Genomic DNA, 20497 nt, shown 5'->3' on the forward strand with positions numbered 1-20497 from the left:
ATTGGGAAAATCAAAACAAAACCAAAGAATAATAAACAAAGACAAAACAAAACCATTCCACAGCTAACTGTAGGTGAAAAGGGATGATGAAAAGTGGGGGAAAAGAGCGAATGATCAACCTTCAACCTTTCCATCGATTCATATCGGTGGGGTGTTTTTAATATTTGAGAAAGAAAAAGGACGCACTACAAATAATTAACAAAGATAAAAAAAAGGAGAACAAATAATGAATCATTCTTTGGGTTGATTCGATGTTAAACCATAGTGCACAAGACAACAGATAACAATCGTTTCTTTTTTATTGTAAATCCTTGGATGATTCTTGGAAACCCGATTATCGCCTTATAAAAGCACGAGCTCTTTGAAGACGATCCCGTTTCTGAAAAACACCGCATTCTTTGCGTTCTCTCTTCGGGGATGGGGGATTGTAGTTTAAACATAAATTAAATATGTGTTGTTTTTAGAAAACGTTAAAAAATTAAAGGAAAACACAAAGAAACATTGACGTGGTCGTCGTCCCAACCCTACCGGATAGACATACTTTCGCGATCGTTGGATACGATCACTCCAGTAGGTCGCGGCTCGTGGGGGAGAGGACTGCCATTCTGTTTCGGTTTCCGACTTTTTTGGAGGAAGACCTTCGTGAAGCGGTTGTTTTGTTTCGTTCACCCATTGGATACCATTGGCAGGCCAGTGAATGTACCCTTTGGAAACAAAACAGTTTACAAAATTAATGCTACATTTGTGTAGTTGTGTTGTGTACAAGTAAATCTAACCCCACCTCGGGTGTGGGTGTCTGTGTCTGTGTATCTCCTACTGTACAGTTCATTCGGGGATGATTTTCTCTCCCTAATAATATTATTAAATGTCGTCTGCCCACGTACAACCCTTAATGTGACGATAGGAAAAAAAAAAAGCTGCTCGCCATCGTAAACTCACCCCCATTCGCATTTGCCATACAATTCTAGCTTTCTGTTACTTTTTGTGTAGTGTTACTAATTTTTATAAAACAAAATATAAAACATTACAATAGCGTACTCCAAAAAAAAAAAAAACAAACGCGCTCCCGACTAACATTCATGGTATCTAAAATAGAAACACAGCTTAAAAGAACAAAAAATAAAACAAACACTGCAACGTCGTCGACGCCGGGCCTCTTTCTCTCTTGCACAAGTATCCTACAATACATCTCCTTCCACCATCTGCATATCTCGACCTCAAAATAGCCGAGAAGGGAACGCAAATTCTTAAATTACGAAATACCCTTTTAAAGGAATGATTTTTCTCTAGCCAGCTCCTTGGGGAAGTGGCGGAAAATGCTTTCGTCACCACCGTCACACACCGCACGACTGGATACGGGGGTGTGTGTGTGAGGTGACGCTCTGTGTCTCGGTTTCCCCCACTCGCCTTTCCCTCCTTCCACGGATTTAGGACACACAACAAACCACCGGATCGTTTAATTATTAGCCTCTCGTGTTGTGAATGTGGGGTTTTGTGTGTTAATGCTTGCTTCGCAGGGTGTAGTGTTGTGTCCGGGGGTTTTTGTCGTCGCTTCCGGAAGAACGGAGGGTCGATCTGTGGGGGTCCTTGGTAACCACGCGTTTACTACTGCTCTTGCTCGATGATGATGATCGTGCTCGATCACTGACTGACGGTTGCGGTGGCCGGTTGCGCTGCGAGTCCGCTGGAGCTGGAAGAGACGGACCCGGTCGGTGAGTTCGCACCGGACGAGTTGGCGGATGACTTGTCCTGAAACTCTTTCTTGATGCTGATGCCCGTGGAGGACGACGTAGTGCTTCCGGAGTTGGTGTTGGCCGCCGCCGCAGAAGCCGAAGACGACGACTGGCCGCCGGTTGGAAAGGGAAACACTATCCGGATGTTGCCACCGCCCCCGCCCCCACCGCCACCGCCACCGCTCGGTACCTTCGGCTGGAGCCCGACGGCGTTGATAATCGACGCCGTGTTCGAAGCGGCCGCCGAACCGTTGGTCGACGACTCGGGCTTGCCGAGCAGCAGGCTGGCGCTGAACGACTTGTCCTCGCCACGGGAATTACTTCCTGCCGGCGAAGTCCCGCCCGGTCCAACGCCCGGCGATTGCTGATGCGCAAACTCCTGCTTGTGGATGATCTTCACATGGGCCGTCATGTTGTCCTTGCGCGTAAACTCCTTCAGACAGAACGGGCACGGGTACACCTTCACGTTGCGCTTGTGGGAGGTCACGTAGTGCCGGCAGAAGTTGCTGATGTGCGTGTAGACGCGCGCACACACCTTACACCGGTACACGTGGTCGCCCTCTTTGGTACAGAAATCGCGCACACTGCCCTCCGCGTCGTCGATCACGGCGTACTTGTGCGGTCGCGAGCCACTGTCGCTACCTGCACCACTACCACCACCTCCACCACCCCCTCCCCTCACGGACGGGGAGTTGGAGTTCGACCGCGGGCTGGAGGAGCGCAGTACGCTGCTCGAAAACATGTCGTACATCTCGGAGCCTAGCCCGGGCAGGGGCAATTGGCCACCACCACCGCCAGCGTTCGAGGTTGAGATCAGACTTTCGGTCAAGTTGTTGTTCAGGTTGTTCAAGATTGTCTGCGTGGTGGTCATGCCGTTCGGTTTCTTTGATGCCATGAGACGCACCCGTTTGTGGGCCCTCGTCGGGGCACCCGCTTTGTCGGTTAGCGGGGCGAGCTTCGGTATTTGCAGGGCCGTCGTTGGCACGACGGAGATTTGTGGCATACGCGTACCGGCTGCCGAGGCTGGTCCACCCGCCGCGAGCTTGAGACCCGGTTTCGGCTGCAGCGGCGGTGGCGGATAGCTCGAGTTTGAGGTCGAATCGACCGCACCGCTGTCTCCGCGCGGATCGAACTTGAACTCCACCGGCTCGTCGAACTCGTCCAGCAGCAGCTGCGGTTCCATCAGGCTCGAGTTGAGCTCGCGCTCGTCATACTGATCCTCCTCGATGTCCTCTTCCTCCTCCTCGCCTCCCGTTTCCTCCATCTGGATGCCGTTGTCGTCTTCCACGAACGAGTCTTTCGAGTCTACAACAAAGGGTGGAAAAAAGACGGCAGGTTAGAGAAGGTGATCACAGCGTGGAGCGAAACGCAACGAGGACAAAAATGCATAAAAAAATAGGCAAGGACGATGTTAAAGCAAAAAGGAAGAAAAGAAAGCCATGGAATGGTGTGGTGTGTAAAGAAGAATATAATTACAACGCAACATGCTCCACCACCACATTCCATGCTCTACTCCTTTTTCCTTTAGGAATTAGGGATCCTGGGGATGCCGATAGGATTAATCAAGACATTTACACTCGTAAGTAGTTAAACATAAAAAAAGGGTAACAAACATATAAATATAATTCCTGTGTCCCCCAATTCCAAGCCGCTTCAGCTCTAGTGATAATGATTTAATTTTGCGTTCATATCCGTTTCGATATCGGTGGATGTGTGGATGTGTGAGTGTGGGTGTGGGTGTGTCTTTTAATGGTGCAAAAAGGAAGTGCATTTGAATGATAGTTTTTTTAAGCGATTGCGTTCGATCATTAGTAGCTATATTTGCGTTCCAAAAGGAGCAGATAGATGTGTCCCATGTGTTTTGCCAGCACCAACCGATAATGATATTTTACAATTAATCAACCAACTGCTTAAGTAACGAAATGGCCAGGTGGGGAATAATAAGTGGTTCGTGTGAATTGTGATAGTAAATTACTTAACTTATTTTAATGAGCATTATTATACAGCATTTGATTAACAGAGATATTATTGTCCAGGAAATATATCAGAAACACAGTTCCTACTCGCAAAAAGCTAGAGGGATTTTTTAAAGTTCGTTCACCGAGACACGCGGACCTGCCTATTTGATTCGTGCTGTAATCCGGGGAGGCAACAGTGAAGTAAACAGTTCTGTTACAACAATGAGTTGCACCTGATCCGTTGGTAAAAGAAAAATTATTCCCATATTCAAAACACTCTCGGATGATCTTGCGTAAAGGAGACTAGAACGTTCAACTAAATATGTTGCATCAGATCGATCATTCGTGGAATGCAGCATGTAGGAAAAAGATTAATTGCACATGTCGTTGATGAAACGTGCTGATCATCATGCGAGTTTACGTCCTGCCTCCTGCAAATCACTTGCTTCAATACTACTACTTTTGGATCATGATAAGAACCCTTTGGATAAGCCTCTTCTTCTCACGGCTCTTTCTGGTGTCCTCCTCCTCCTCCTCCTCAATTAAATCATTTTTCAAACTAAAGCTGAAGCGGTGTGGTGATGGGAAGCGGAAACTCACCTCTCATTAAATGTGTATATGTCCGCGCGTTTCCGGCTTCAATTCGTACCAGTGGTACGCCTTCTAATGACATGTGTGTTACCAGCTAAGTGTAGGTTACTGCGCGCGCGTGTGTATGGTTTGATGTGGTATTTTGTTTTTACATTGTGTTTTTTTGGTTTCAATTTGTACAACTAACAACATATCACTAACACCAAACCGAACCGTGTACGAGAAGGTCGCGCGCGTGTTTTCGCGAACGCGTGGATCGCGTCGTTCCGGTCCCCCGCGAACATTAAAGTTATTGACAGGTTTTTTGTATTTATGAAATTTTTCAAATGTGTTTAGTGCAGAGCCCTTTTCACTCGGATACAAAACTTTATCTCCTAGAATAGCAGACTTTTTTTAGGTGCCCATTTTTTCCTCAAAGAGTATGGCACGTAATGTAATCGAGGAGCATTGTGTAGTGTGTGTTTTTGTGGGTGACTTTAAAACCTCCCTTTAGCTTGTTTACGAATGGGAAAGATAGATATTAGAACATTACATACAATTTTGTGAGGGGCTCCGCGAGGAGTGTGTCATGTGTCGCGATCACTATTGCTTACCAGTCCCATGTTTTTTAAACTATGCCAATATGAGTATATGTACAAAAAGTTAGTAAATAATGTAGGCCCAATAAAACATCAATCATATAAATGAGCAATATTAAAATTATAGTTAGGCTAGTTAGCTAGCATATTTGAATTTTTCGTGTATTATCAAACATTTCAATATTTCCTACTAAACTCCCCAAGCATTAGTTTGGTGATGTGCAATATGCAGTGTAACATAAATTGCATACACACTAGAAAGCGGATGCAATACAACATTAAAAGTCGACATAAAAAAATGTCGGAAATTTTATTTTACATAAAAAAAAGCGGACATCAAAAGAAAGTAGCAATAGCAACAGATGTTCGCGCGTATGTAAAAACAACATCACAACGGGAAAGCAATGATGCTGTTTTGCAAATGTTTTCATTGCATTGCAGAAGAGGATGGACAGCCGAGTTTTCATTGGTTTGAAAATAGAGCTCCAAAGGAACGACCGATCCGCCACTAATCTAAAACGTATGGACAAAGATCACAGAGGATCAACCAGCCGTGACATCCATACATCCCGAGTGTGCCTGAGTAACGTTTGATGAACAATTGTGATTGCGTAGGTACCTCCTCCAAGCCAGCGACAGAAGCAGCAGCAGCATGGGAATGATGTGCATGAAAGCGTGTAGTAGATGGGTAAATGCCCGTGCCTTCGGGGACCTAGCAAAACACATACGTAGTACACAAACACACCCAGGGAGAACCGGAAGTACGATACCATCCCTTCTAGTGTTGAACGGTGGGCAATGGGTGAATGAGTGGAAGCGGAACGTAGCTTTGAGTGGGTTTACATTATTGTCCGTTATTATACACAGGATGAAAATGGTGAAGGAGAGGCGAGGAAGATTGGTATTGGATGTGGTGGTGAATGTTTGTTTGTGGTGCTTCGCCGAGATTTAGAACATTTGCTTCACCACTTCGCCCACCTCCTGCCGGAGAAGGGGTGATGGTGGTGGTCACCTTCATCGGCGAATAAAACTAGCGAGTGTCCTCTCTCTCTCTCTCTGTTCTCATGGGACATATAATACGGCACTCGGTACTTACCGGACATGCTGTTCTCGTTGTTGCGTAGGTTGGTGCTGCTGCTTGCCACCGTTTTGCTCCGCTTCGATCCCGACCTCAGCTTGGAAACGTTGTTCTGCTGTTGCTGTTGCCTTTTCTGATTCCGGTTGCTGTTGTTATTATTCGCCAGCTGATGTTGTTCTCCGCCACCGATTTCCATCGAGTCGTCCAAAACCGAAGGTGTTGCGCCATCCTTTTCCTCACGCTCATCCTGCTGCTCGTCGGCGTCCAACAGTTCCTCGTCGTCCACCAGGTCCTCGGCGTCATCGATCGCGTCCTCATCGTCACCGATGGCGGCATCGTCCGTTCGCCGCCGATGGTGCACCACCACCTCGTCGTCTTCACCCGAGCGGCTCGTCACGATGCGCAACTGGCCGGAACCCTCTTCGTCGCCCGAGTTCGAACCGCCGCTGCCGGTGGTCATCTTCACGTCCATCACATCCATCGAGCTGCTGTCGTATTCGTCCGCGCCGGGGAAATTTTCTCCCTCACCACCGGTGTCACTTCCGGACAGCTTCCGGGGACGACCCCGCTTGCGCTTCTGCTGCGAGAGAGCCGACCCGAGGAGCGGATTCGTTTGCAGCATCGAGCTACCGCTGGTGCTGTGGTGGTTCTGATGCAGCAGGCTGTTGCTGTGGCTGCGGGTAACGATGCCGCTGGCGGCGATCAGTGGTGGGAGTTGCTTCAGCTGGCTACCGCCAATCTGCGACTGGGCAGGCGACGTGCCAGCGTTAATACTGCCGAGGGCCGGCGATGTTCGCCCATCGTCGGTGTAGCTTCTTGTCGAAACAACACTACCAGAACCCTGTGTGCTTGCAACGGTCGACGCTGTCGTGTGGGTTCCTCTGGTGCCTGCAGAGCCAGCTCCGCCTCCGCCTCCTCCACCCCCTCCTCCTCCTGCCGTGTGACCTCCGCCACTGCCGGTGGATTGTGTGGTGGTAGAACCGGCGGCGGCTGCCGTGGCACCACCGCCCGCCGACGGCGAGGACGACGAGGATGAAGACGGCGGACCGTTCGGTTTGTCGTCGTTCACCTCCGTGAGCCCCTTTATCTTGAGGCTCTCGGCCACGCGCAGGAACGCGGCCAGCCGATCCTGATCGACGGATACCTCGCCGCGGTACATGAAGTCCAGCAGGCACTTCATGTCTTTGTACGGTATGTCGCGCAGGATCACGATCGGATGCCGCTCGGGATGGTTTACGAACAGCTGCTGGAAGTACGGACTGCACGCCGACAGCACCATCTGGTGGAAACAGTGGGAAGCAAGAAAGAAAGCAGTCAGCATTGGTTGTTGTCATAGCTACGATCTAAAACTATTTAGAGCACTTTCACAAAATGCTAACCCTTAAAATTCCTTAAGGGAGATTATAAGATTGATAGATTAGAATCTAGCACTCATTTAAACATTGTCTAACTTGCCAGACAATGTGTGCAAATATCAGCTCAATGTCATGCACCAAGCCATAGGAAACGAGAAGAAATTTGCAAGGATAAAAGAGAAATGGTCTGGATAAGGATACACCGTGCCCCACCGTACCTTGTGTGCCTTCAGGTGCTGCCCTTCGACGGCCAGCGTCACGTCGATGAACGTTTCTTCGTGCAGCAGCTGATCGAACACGGAGAGCAGGTTCGTCTGGTGGTTGTTCCACCGGAGACAAAATCTTTGGGATGACATTTTGCTGCTGTTGTTACGCGTTACGATGCACGTTTCGCTTTGCCAGGATGATGATGATGAGATTTATCTCTGCTGTCTTTTAGCTTTTATTTCTTCCTGATCGTCCTCCTCTTGGTGGATGGAGGAGCTTATCCGCACCGCGGACGAACTGTTCTGTGCCTTATAACTCTTCTTATCTCACCCGAGACGTCGTCTTCTCGTCGTCCTTTGTTATCTTTCGTCCCGGGGGCGGAGAGATAAGTGGCAGATGACGACGGACGCGGGAGGACGGTGGTTTTCTTTCCAGCACAGATTGAACTAAGCGGTGATTCAGTCTTTCCAGTTCACGTTGATTGTTTGGTAGCTGAGGAAGAGAAGGTTGAAATGAAAAGAGGGAGTGAGTTAATTTAAATCGAAACACAAGTTTACATCAGTTTAAATAATAAATATCGCCGAATAGCAAAAGGATCTGCCATCACAAAAAGTGTAAATTTACGTCAAACATTTAGATAAATAAAGACACGACCCCGAGCGCATCTTTTTCATCGCCTATAGGCGATATATACAATAGTGTTGTGTTCGTGTTCCCGCGATGTTTCGATTACAGTACGTGACAAAACACACACACTCATTTAGTATTACGCCCTTTCTGGAGGAGGAGGAGTAAGATAAAGACCACCAGGGGATAGAGGTGGGTTGCGTGGGGACGAGTGCTGTTTGTCGGGGAGCGTAAAAACGCCCTTCAAACACGGTGTGGGGTGTTGTTGTGAAAGCCATTGCGCTGCTCTCGGGAGTCATAAGGCTCGGTCGGGCGCGTTATCATCGCCAGGAATGTCCTCTATTTCGCTTGCCTGGCAGCAATTTAGACAGCAGGAAGGTAGCAACAGGCAATGTGCGATAGAAAAAAATTATATATCTTAGAAGAAAATACTAATTGAGCGTCTGAATCTTAATATTCATCTTTTAATAACTCCAACGGAGCTGTTCCCCGTATTGTCCGATGATGAGTGAAGCCGTTTGGACAAGGAAGAAATTCCAATGGGTTTTTTAGTCTAACAACATTTCCTATGAAATTGCATCATTATTCCCCGAGGTCAGTGTTACGCTGGAATGTCCTTCAATGACACATGCACCAACCTGTAGTAATTGTTGGAACACGTGGAAAAGCCACCCATAATTTATACAACGAGGACAACTTAATCTCACCTTCGTGGAATGTGGATTTCACAAGGCAAGAAATACTAAGGACAAACCCGAGAAGCACATAGCAGTGGTAGAAGTAAACATCGATCCATGGTAAAATGCTAAGGAGTATTGAATCCTCGAACATTCAGTAAACAAACCACCACTTATGATATCAGCAAATATAAGACAGCGCGCGCGACAAAGATCTCCGATCGATTCGATAAATGGTTTTGGGATTTGATTGATCATAAAACCATCAGCAACAACACTCTTCCACACCTCATCACAAGATGAGGCCGATCCAGGTGCGTCCGTCGGTCGTTGGCTTAGGGCGTTATCCCGCCCTCCCCCCATCTTAAGCAGAAGCTAAAGAAATACGAACACACATGTGACACACGAACCGCGAAAAGAGGAGGAACGAAAAGTACAAGAAGCGACGAACCGCGAAAAACTGGAAGCCCGCACATCCCAACCCTTCGGGTCTCTCTTCCCTTCTCCCTGCCACGCACCAAAACATCGAACCCGCCCATGATCATGACCTTCACAAACCTGTCAACCTGTCAAACTGAATGCATATTTATTACCGCATCATCAACAAATCGTCGCTGCTACCCTCCCCGATCTTTGACCATCCACGGTTCGCTTACCAACACACACACACACACGTACATCTGCAAAGATGTGAAGAAGAGGGCAAGAGATCGCGCGGGCCCCACGCTGGCGGCTGATGGTCGATGTCATAATAACATACTCCGGAGGAGGAAACCGCGAACTCGCGCGGCGCTGCTACCTTAGCATAAGAGGGCCACAGCAGCGTTATACAAACAAAAACTGAAACCAACATACGTACACAACAGGTAGTGTTGTGTGCTGTGTGGCCATGTGTGTGCTTGATGGTGTGTCCCAGTGACCCCTTAATCGACGGTCGATAACGAGAGCAGAGATGATGGCGCTTCGCTCTACGTGTGATTGCCTGTATCACCTCCCCTCGAAGTTGTTTAAAGCACTACCTAAATGAAAAACCTGACAAATTTACATTTAAAAAAACCCCTCCGTAACAAAAATCCTAAGTCAGAGGAAGCTAATTTTTGGATTTTTTGCTTCTACGAAATCGAGAAACATGGACTCGAGGAACAGTATGGGAAATCCAAAACCGGATCATGGGTTAAGACAAGTGTAAAGGAGTAGGGGACCAAAATAATAAAAAGGGAAGTTGAATTCCGCTTTAGCATAATGTTGCAGATCGACTTATGGAGATCGCTAAGCCAAATTTTTAAACAATACAAATTTTTGTTTATGTGTTGCAGAATATGATTAAAGAGATCTAATCGCAATTATAATCTGACACATTGCTTTTATTCAGTCTCCTAAACAATGCAAATTCCAAAAAAGTAATGAACAGTTAACATGCTTTATGTGATTTTCCCACTTTTCAATGTAAAATACCACTCCCTGACCAGTCATTCCGTACTGTCTTGTACTGCGCCTTGGCCTTGAGTTCCTTAGCAAAGGAGTTTCTTTGCACCCTATTTCCCCTTCAAAAACCCAGAAATCATCGTGCGCCTGTGTCTCTTAATTTTCTAATCTCCACAGCCGACCATCATAAAACAAACTCCTCCAAATGGCCCAGTGCAAAGAGTGATTTCCCTCTGCATGGCGTATGCTTAGAATGGAGAGGGTGAGAGAGTGAATATTGACAGAATAAGACGAAAAAAACCCTTAAACGTAGGTGTCAGCAACGAGGACTGTAGGAGTTTCAAGCCACCACCTCCTTCTCTTCTGTCCTAGTCTTAGAATCGTTATTAAATCTCCGTGTCATCTACTTCGCTCCCTAGCCTGAGTGCTTGCTCATAAGGAAATGTGTTGTGGTGCACTTAAAATAACAAAATCCACACCCAGGGGGAGCATATTTTTTCCAACACGGCGCAGTTTTCGTCCAATCGTTCCAGCACAGTCAAGGTCCCAACACGTAACCATTCCCCGTAGTCGTCGTCACACTTTTGGGAGGATCTTCCCCGAGTGTTTATGCATATTTATAACTTCCTAGGAAATTGCCGTCCGAAAATAATGTAGGTGTAGAAGTAGTGTTGCATAAGTTGTTCCTATCCTTAACTCTGTAGCATAAGGATGGTGATATGAAACGTTTATTCAAAGCATTTGCAGCAGAATGCTGGTTTTGCTTCCTCGGTTTGTCGCATTTTAAAATCCCAATCCAGATCACGATCTTTTAAGGGCTGTACGTGGAATGGTTAAAATGCCACCACTCCACCCCGTCCCTTCCCTTTTTCCGCCTGCACGGGATGTCGTTTTATTCCTGACGACTCTCCATCCCTGTCTCTCGTTCTCTCTATCAAACAAACCACTTGTAGCGATCTCACGCATACGGAAAACTTTACGCCGGTTTGCGGCATCGTGTATAGTAGTGTATCTCGCGCGCTTGGTAGTATCTAAATCTAGCATCATATCCTCTCCACCATCATCCTTCGCTTCCCTCCTAAAACCGTGTCGTCCCCGCTCCTCCTACCTAAGTGCCTTTCTGGACCAACTTCAGCTTTCCCACCAACCCATTCCACCCACATCCATTGAACAAAACGAAACACATACAAAAAAAAATGGTGGAACTGAAATAATCTACGCGCGAACCGTGAACCAAACTCCCCCGCGAGCAATAAAACATGCCGCCACAGCAGCAGCAGCGGCGGCCCCACACACATTTATGGTCTCTCCCTCGTCGTTTGTGTGAGTGGAGTGTGTTTATGATATGCGCTTGGTGTTTCGTGTGCATTCCATGGTCGAGAGTGCATTTGAAAAAAAAAAAGAAAAATCTTCCAACCTCCGTGTTGTTGCATGCACCAATGTCCGTGTGGTGGCTCTGTATCGAGGGAGATGCGAGGAAGAGTACTGGTGACGGTAAGACGGGGGTCGCGGGAAGAAGCAATTGCGGAGCAAAGTGTACACGAAGCACCCAGCCCCAACCCAAAGTGAAACACATCAGGAAACCGACAGACAAACTCACTCTGGTGGGATGATTTGGGTATTTCCAAATCCTAAAATGATGCAATAATTATTGTATTCAACGATTTTTCTTCTCTAACGACAATTGGCGCTGCAACGTAATTCGTGACGTAGATCATTAGATGCACCATTTACCAAATGTCCGCAATATAAGCGGCTGTTGGGGGTGAAGGAAATCGCTTTTAAACCATGATAACACAACCGGGAATTGAACCTACGATGTACACCTCCGCGAAACGTTGCAACTACCATTACGCCACGGGACGAGCTTCGCCACTGAACGTCTATTTGTTAACAAAAAAAAAAATTACACATGGGAAAGAAACTATAACTATCAATTTCTGATAGCGCCGGAAGACTTCAAAAGGGGTTTGTTATTATTTTCATCAACCCAATTAAATTAACATCATTTTATATCAATATCACAATTGTTGTTTTCTTTTCGATAGCGACCGGAAAACTAGAAAAGCGAATAATTACGCCAAAACACATACACACAGGAAGTTGGATCGCGGTTGTGTGGGTGTATTAAAATGAACGACTAAAACCTGCTTCAAGAAATCAGGATTTGCATCCATCTACCGGACACGGACATCGAAATTTATGGGCGAGTTTGCCTTCGAATCATGGCGCTGTAGGGACGGATAGGTTCGAGAAGTGGTCGAGAGAGGTTCCTCTTAAGGGACCACTATAAGGGAGGGTTGGCATTGAAGCATAGAGCAGACCTGTTCCTATTGCGCCGGACACGATGATAATGGCGACCAAGGAGACAAACATCTTTTCAATAACGAACAATCTCGGTTCAAACGGTTTGAAGGGGGGAAAAATCGGATTCTCGTGATACCAACTACTATGAGGATCATAAGTAAAACGGGACCACTAGTACTGTATAAAAAAACAGTCAGTTTTAAACCCACACAGTGTTTAGAGTCGTCTCTCGTTCTCCCACTGGTGTATAGCCCCCCTTTGAGAGAGCGTTTTGAAGGCTGCTAGTTTTTCAACTCTACCGGGGGAAATTATTCCTGTCACACCAACCAACATTGTGGTAGCAGAAAGAAGTAAAACACTCATCGTTAGTTGTTATCGAACACGGTGTTCAAGGGTACCGGGGACTCAGGTTGGGAAGGGAAGAACGCACAACACCACCAAGGGATGGAGGGGAAGCCCGATGTCGCCGTGGCAGCAATTACTCTGCCAACAACTGCAAACTGCATCTCATCGGGGCCTGCAGCGTACATGCGGGTTGTTTTTTTTTTCAACCCATTCTTTCAATACCCTACACCACCTCTTTTAGCCTCTCGTCTGTAAAACTGTCTGAATGCAGTACAAAATGAAATGTAGGGTTTTTTCTGCTCTTGAAGCTACTGAACGGAAACGCAAGCAAGTGCACGAAGGGTTAAGGAAGGAGGTTCGTTTATACTTGTTGCTGAAAAAAAAACGCTTCACCTTACCGGCCAGCTTCCGCCACCCTTACCACCATATAACAATAGGAGTTCTCTCTCTTGGGAGTGGGGGGTTAGAAAATCCCACGGAGATCGGTTTCCCTTTCCCCCCTCCCCTGGGGGCTATACTAGCATTTTGAATTGCCTCACTCTTCAGTTTTTGCATTTATATATTCCTCATCCTCCAGACAATCCATTTTTTTACATTTCAATTATTCGGAAGCTGAGGGATATTACCACGAATGGTGCGCAATTGTGCAACTTTAAGCTCCTTGTACCCGCGCATGACGCACACAACTGTTGATTGATTTCTATCGCCTTTTCTAACTCTCTTTTTCCCCGGCCAACAGGTACTGCCGCTGAACACCACTACAAAAGAGCTTGTAAAAATGTCAGCTCCCTCCTCTCGTATTTCCCTCGTTCATCAACCTGCGCTTTATCAAACATAGGGAAAAACACATCATTTTCCCAATAATAATAAAAACAACATAAGGATTTATGTTAAACACAAACATGGCTTTGGAGCAACGAGGTGTTGTTTTCCATCATATATACATCACCCCATCAATCACTGAAAACTCCCCCCAGCAACCATGTAAAACAGGACGCCCGAGGAAGAGACGCCATTTTGAATTTTTCCGCTTGCATGATTTTTCCTCCCCTCGATACACACAAATACACACTCAAACCGGACCCAGAAAGGAGGCAACATGCAAACAGCATACCGAGAGAGAGAGGAAAGATGAATCCGACGCATCCAACACCCCCTTCAAAAAGCCTCCCTCCGTAATAATTCCCAGCGCTATACGGAGATACTTTCGCTCTGTCTGTGCTGGGAAAAAAGGAAACCACACACACATACACTTTCGAACGTTCGTTCGGTTCAAGGAGGGGGGAAAACGCGATGTATTGTTTCGACAGCATAGACCCTCTTTTTGATAGACAAAGGGACTCGCGGAAAACCTGGTGGTAGAGGGAAAGCGTCACACCAATCCAAAAGAGAATGCGCGATGGAAAGCAAGGGCAAATGAACATGGGGTGGTAGGGTGATGTGAAAAGCACACTGCATCTCCACTGCTTCGCCCCGATGGGAAATGTGGAAAAGAGGTTTGTGAAAGAAAAGGGTACAATGGTGAGGATGAGGAGGAATCTTTCTTGTTTGGTCGGGGAAAAACTAACACGATGCAGACTCGATTACAGGATTCGGATTGGTTGAATGTTTCTATGGATACGATTTTGATTGCAAGGGGAAGAAATACTATCACACTATCACACTTGCGCATAGCTCTGCCCTGCAAGGCTAATTCTCCTTTCCAAAGGACCAATAATGTCCTTCCTTTTTTCCACCAATCAAAATCAGTGAATATATATTTAGGCGAGGTGGAACCTGATAATAAAATATGATGTATGTTTCATATAAATTACTCCTTTTATATTTGCTACTTTTCGCATTGGCAATATTTACTATTTGTATGCACTGTGAAAAATGCTTAAAAACATTATTTAAGATAGCCAAGATATTAAACAAAGCGTATTGTTGTTTAAATAAACTTAAACCTAATCCAAACCGAACTTTATTCCTACTTCATTGCTCTTTGTAGTCAAGAAATAAGATCAGCTAAGATGAATCTATTCGAGGAATGCAGCCTGAAAGGGACTACCATAGGTTAGGTGATGCTTGGCAAGGTCCCCTCTCCCCACTTCCGCATTCCTCCTTATCCACATCCGCAACACGATGCATCATCCCCGCGTACGTGCAAACCGAACGTGAACCATTTTCTGTGCACGGCGCAATGTTGTATGAAGTGTTCAGCCTTACAGAGAGGAAAAGAACTAGGAACACCTAAACCAACTATTGCTGGGACGCGACCGGAATACCGAAAACTCAGATACAATTAGGGGGGGTTGGACAAAGGGAGGAAAGATGGGTCGGTTGCCCCGGGGGGTGCTTCAAGCCAAATGTCACGTACAATTATTAGTAGCAGATCCATTCCTATCGGCTCTAACCACTCCTAGGTGGTAGTAGTAGAAGCACATCCCCCCAGTAGTAGTTGTGTTGTTACACATATATCTAGTTGAAGCTGCTGGAGGCTTTCAAACGCATACCACCGTAAAGCCCGAGAGCATATTTATGTGAAAAGGGGGTTGGAAATGCACCCCCCAACGAGAGACGAGATCGTTCGAGATATGATGCGAGAGAGCATTTTCCAGCGGAGGAGCATCACCAGACCTTCGGTTTTAGAAGTTGCCCCCTATGAGGGCCATTCTGTGTCTTTTCTAGAGCAGAGTTCAATTGGAACGTTTTGTTTGAGAAACGGTATTTAAGCCGCCTTCGAAAGAGGATCATTCTCTCTTCAACAAATACATCACAGCATATCGTCTTTCTTGATTTCTCTTAATGTCACGCTCTCGTCAAGCCCTTTCTATTAGCTCATCATACTCATCACCATCGTATCGATGGAGGACGAAGGATCATCAGTATCGAACCGAAAGCCACATCACCAGCGGACTCCTTCTCTCTCCTTATGCTTTTTCTATTTTCTGAACTATCTCGCCTCTCACACATACTCCAACATATTCCAATTCTTCTCATCTAGTCACTACTTGATTTCTCGCGATCGCATCCCTTTTCCGACGCATCACGGAGAGGGCTACACGCAAGACGACCGCCCACCCACTTACCCACCCAAACTCCCGTTTTCTTATGAGGAACCATAAACGGTGGAATGAAGGGAAGCTCCTTGGTTTCACTCCACTCGCCCGCCCATTCGATCGGCAAAAGGGCGTTGGCCCGTTGCGTTCGATTGGTGTACACGGGTTTTCTTCCTTTGAAACCCCATTTAGGATCTCCCTAACCCCTAAGGTAGGATTTCAGCTCTTCATTTTCTTATTTACATTCGTTGCTATTTTGAGGAGGAAAATCTCACCACTCGACAAGTCGATTTTTCCTTCTCGTGGGAATTGTACGAAAGATCCCGATCGTTCGTCGGTTGCTGTAACTATAATAGTGTTGGGGAGAGGGGGAGCAAGGGGGGGGGGGGGGGGGGGTGCTGGTTTGAGAAACTGCATCCCACGCCAGCAAAACAGGTTCCGAGGGGAGCGGGGTGTAGGAGAACGAATGCCACGCAAACAAAACAAAAAAAAAAAAACAAGATTCAAACCACAACTAGTCCTTGAGAACGTCTGATCTCGTCGGTGTGAGGAGTCGAGAGAGGGAAAGATAAATTATAAAAACAAGAAACGAGAAACTGGGGGAGAGAAATCACTAAGTTCCCATCGGATTAAGCAAGAGGAATGAATTAAGCAGTCATGTACAACACTTCCCATTTTAATTCCTTGTTCATTGTTGTTCTCAGGAGATGGTAAAGAAAATCATACTCCTAAAAGAACAACAACATACAAAGGTAGACAGATATTTGTGTTTTGTGTTACTTGTTTTATAACCTACAACATATAACAGTTCCACCAGACGACGATGTTCAATAACAACGTTGAAAACATAATCCTTTTTCAAGGGAAAGGAAATACGGGTGAAAGGCAACCCCACCAGAAACGCCCTGCTGCCACAGAGTCCTTGTGGTCCTTGAAACGGGATATGGTTTCAACGTCCTGGATCCAGTTATGTAGTCTAGCTTTTAATCTACCTCCAACAATGTATGCGCTACTGACGTTATATGTCGACTCTTGTGAGGTCTCCTCGACATGTTTCAACGAGCTCCATTATTTTCCCTTTTTTCCAGGATGTGTACCGCAATAGGATTACTGGGGTGGCACGGGTAAAACATCAGTTTGAGGACTCGCCGCCTCATGGCGAACCCACACATTTCACGTGTCTCCATCGAGCGTAAGGGGTTTCGCTGTCGTCCTTCCAACCGAACCACCGCCTGTCCGTCTCCGAAACGAAACGTATGCAACTAATTGGATATGTCCTTTTCTCCTGATGGACGTAGGACGAAAGGCTCAAGGGATTTGCCTCGTGGTTTCTTTTTCCCCACTAACTTCCTTTCCAACGGCAGTTTTAGTTTTCACGATATTCAACCTCCTGGACACACGACGTTGATGATGGTTTTGTTACCGGGCGAGTCCTTGAAAGGCTTCCAGCACACATCCGCCGCCTTTGGTCCCAGGGAAACGGTTTCCTCCAGGTATATGGACCATCGACAACTAGCTGAAATACGATAGTTATCCTTTTCTCCCATCGAGAACAGAAAATCGAACCATCCATGCGTGCTCAGTTGTCGTCCTTTCCCATCCTGGCTGACATTTGGGGCTTCACAGTTAGCTTTTCCACGCCGGCAATCCTATTTGTGTCCAATACCAGAGGGCACGCCACATTTGTGACGCAAAAAGGAAAATGTATATCCTGGAAACTGAGTGTTCACACGGAGTGGAAATGTCGTGGTGGGAAACTTACTATCGTAAACTTCATTTTCAAAAGAAACGGAGCTAGAGCCAATTAAAAGCAACTTATTACAAACGAATTGTGAAAATAACAACAGGAAAAGTGCCAATCAAGCGTGTAGGAATGTTGTCACATCAAAGCAACCGATGGCGGTGGCAAATCAAGCGGAAAAGGGCTTACTTTTTCCATCCCTAAGTAGTGCTTTTTGGCATCAAAACAGTCGGGTTTTTCCTCTTTCTTTTGATTAAACAGTGAACAGTTATTAACCAGAGAGTTTTGTGTGGAAAAAGGGACGCCACGAATAGAAAACTGTAACACAATAGAAATACCAGCGACTGAGATGGGCCCTGGAAGCAAATCCCACAAACACATGCAGCGAGTGATGGAGTTTTAGCGAACCAACTCGCAACAATGGCGGCACGAAAAACTCGGAGGTCCATCGACGTACAAATACCAAGAAAAGCCAGAGTCGGACGTCGTTGGGAAAAGTGATTTCAATTGTTCGTGCGAAGTGTTTCCTTAGCCCATCACCGCCCAGGGTTCCCAGGGAAAGAGGTTACGGGAGGGGCAGGGCGGAATATGGACCACGTTCGGTGGAAAAAGAAAGTTTCCGAAGAAAATGTATTGACGAAGAGAAGTTTCCCGAACGATGGAAAAATCCGCATCCATCCCTATTGCGCCGTTTTTGGGGCAAACATTTAACATTTCGAGTTGCGCATCGGGGCAACCGGCCTACACAAAGGATGAAAATTTCCTTTCGCAAGAACGCCAACCCTGCACGAAAACCCTCGCCGTGGGGGAGAAACGCGAGTTCCTAAAAATAGATTCACTCCTGCCGGTAAATCCCACGCGTAGGATACGGGAAAAGAGAAGACAGCACACTACGTGGTATGTTGTGGGGTTATATTAACATCCTTTCTGGGTATTTTTGGCGATTTGGTTGGTACGTCACTCATACTACTGCTATACGAAGTCATGGCTCCATCATCACGTACCTTTTTCACTGCGTTTATAAAAACGATGCTTGCTGCGACTATATCCTTGAACTGCGTGAATTCTTTTTCCTAGTTAGTTGAAACACACACACCAGACACAACCGTGCACGTGTATTGCAGATGCACAGACTTTAATCGCTACCGTTAAATATTTTCTTCAATCACTTTTTTCTTCTAAACTTTGGTTTGTGCTTTTCGTTAGCTTAATTTTCCATCACCATGCCACAAACATTTTCACAAATTTCCATCGAATGCACCGTTGCTTCAGCTTCTTCTTTCATTTTCCGATAACCGCGCGAAGGGGTCACGCGTTTTCGTTTCTTCATTCATCAACTTTTCGCGGTGAACCAACACTCACTCTTCCTCCATCTAATGGGGCTTTTTCGACACTTTTGCGGAACACCCGGACAAACGGTTTCAATTTCGGCGCGTTCCGGCGTTCGGTGTGGAAGAATTCATTGCCAATAAAATTGTGCGCCCGGTTCGGGGGTGAAATGTTGAACAAACTCCACTGGCGACACCCAGAAGAGACGGAACAGTGACGGATTCACTTAGATTTGTCGCGCCCTACACCGAGACACACATTACGGCACAACGGGGCACAGCTGGACGACGGATGGCGGAAACCGCAATTTTATGACGGCCCCGCGCCACTGATGACAATGCTAATTGATGAATGGGTATAGAGAGCGCTGCAAACACGCCCGAAGAAACAGGAAAAAGCAGGACACACCGCACCGACGAGTGACGTCACGCCGTACGTTCTTCCACGATGATGGTCGGCAGGCAACTGACAGCGAACTGACGTGCTCTTTCTCTCCTCTCCCTCGTCCCTTGGCGTTTCAAGCGACCGAGCGGCAGGGCGGGAAGGATTGGTAGTACGGTACAGAAACGGGAAGAAACGCGATAAATCCAGTATGTCACACACTAACAGAAAACGACGAGAAACCGCGCCCCGGTGAAGGATCGGTTGGAGCAAGGCTGTGATTTTTTGATCCTGGAGTAAGTATGTTTGACGTTTTGAATCTTTTTTCAAATGAAACTGAATTTTGTTATCTGTTATTCACTTGAAAATACACACATCAGTTGGCGATTTACCACATGTACTAATTTTTTTCCACGAAAAGGAACACTTTTCTTCTCATCCGCACCGATCAAAAACGTTTTACACTTTTTCACGGCTCATAGCCTACTGTGCACCGTTGCCGGTGTAGATTTCTTTTTCACACCAACCTCCTCTCTTATCGCACACTATTACCATCTAGCACACTGTGCACTCCCGATAGCGGAATGGGATATCTGCGCTGATTCGGTAATGTTGGTGGTGTGGTGCGGTTTTGTCAACCTCTAAACTCGTCGGGACAGTTATCGCGCCCCAATGTCCTGAACACACAGAAGCGCGCTTGTGTAATACACTAAGTTGTTTGATTTGATTCTTTTATTTCCTCTCCTGCTGCTCCTCTCGCTCTCCCTATCGCTATGAAACACGGATCCACCGTTCGACGGCTGCGCTCCTGCGAAAGCGCGTGTGTTGCCGAGACCGCGACGCAAGTTCGACTGACTCGGTCGTGTGTTAATTTTAGCTTTGCGACTTCGCTTCCACACACTACACTCTCGCGCAGTACGCCGCGTGTCCGCGTTCCCGGACTCCGTGCGAAGTGGCCCCCTCTTCCGCTGCAGGGATCGACCCCTTCTGCGCACTCACACACCCATGAGACGCGTGTGTCTCACAGCTCGGCGCGGTCGGCCAGCGGCAGGCGGGGCACGCATACATGCGCAGCAGCTCCTTTTCATCACAGCGAACGACAGGCGCGCGTATGTACGCGCACC

The 20497-nt window shown here is 46.8% G+C and overlaps 1 protein-coding gene across 2 annotated transcripts; it reads right to left on the reverse strand.

The window, feature by feature from the left end:
- Positions 1–281: 281 nt before the first annotated feature.
- LOC131271361 (protein tramtrack, beta isoform) lies at positions 282–20159 on the reverse strand. 2 transcript variants are annotated; one of them, XM_058272764.1, is made up of 5 exons: positions 19901–20159; positions 18668–19056; positions 7512–7992; positions 5957–7217; positions 282–3038 (listed from the first exon to the last, which is right to left on the reverse strand). In XM_058272764.1, the coding sequence occupies exons 3-5, from the start codon at positions 7647–7649 to the stop codon at positions 1642–1644; spliced, it is 2796 nt and encodes a 931-aa protein (XP_058128747.1). In that variant the 5' UTR covers positions 7650–7992; positions 18668–19056; positions 19901–20159; the 3' UTR covers positions 282–1641. The 2 variants fall into 2 exon arrangements, with proteins under 2 accessions (XP_058128747.1, XP_058128746.1); XM_058272763.1 differs by lacking the exon at positions 19901–20159 and having other exon boundaries at positions 18668–19868.
- Between the last annotated feature and the right edge of the window lie 338 nt (positions 20160–20497).

This window comes from Anopheles coustani, chromosome 3, assembly GCF_943734705.1.
Source record: "Anopheles coustani chromosome 3, idAnoCousDA_361_x.2, whole genome shotgun sequence".
Taxonomy (NCBI): Eukaryota; Metazoa; Arthropoda; class Insecta; order Diptera; family Culicidae; genus Anopheles; species Anopheles coustani.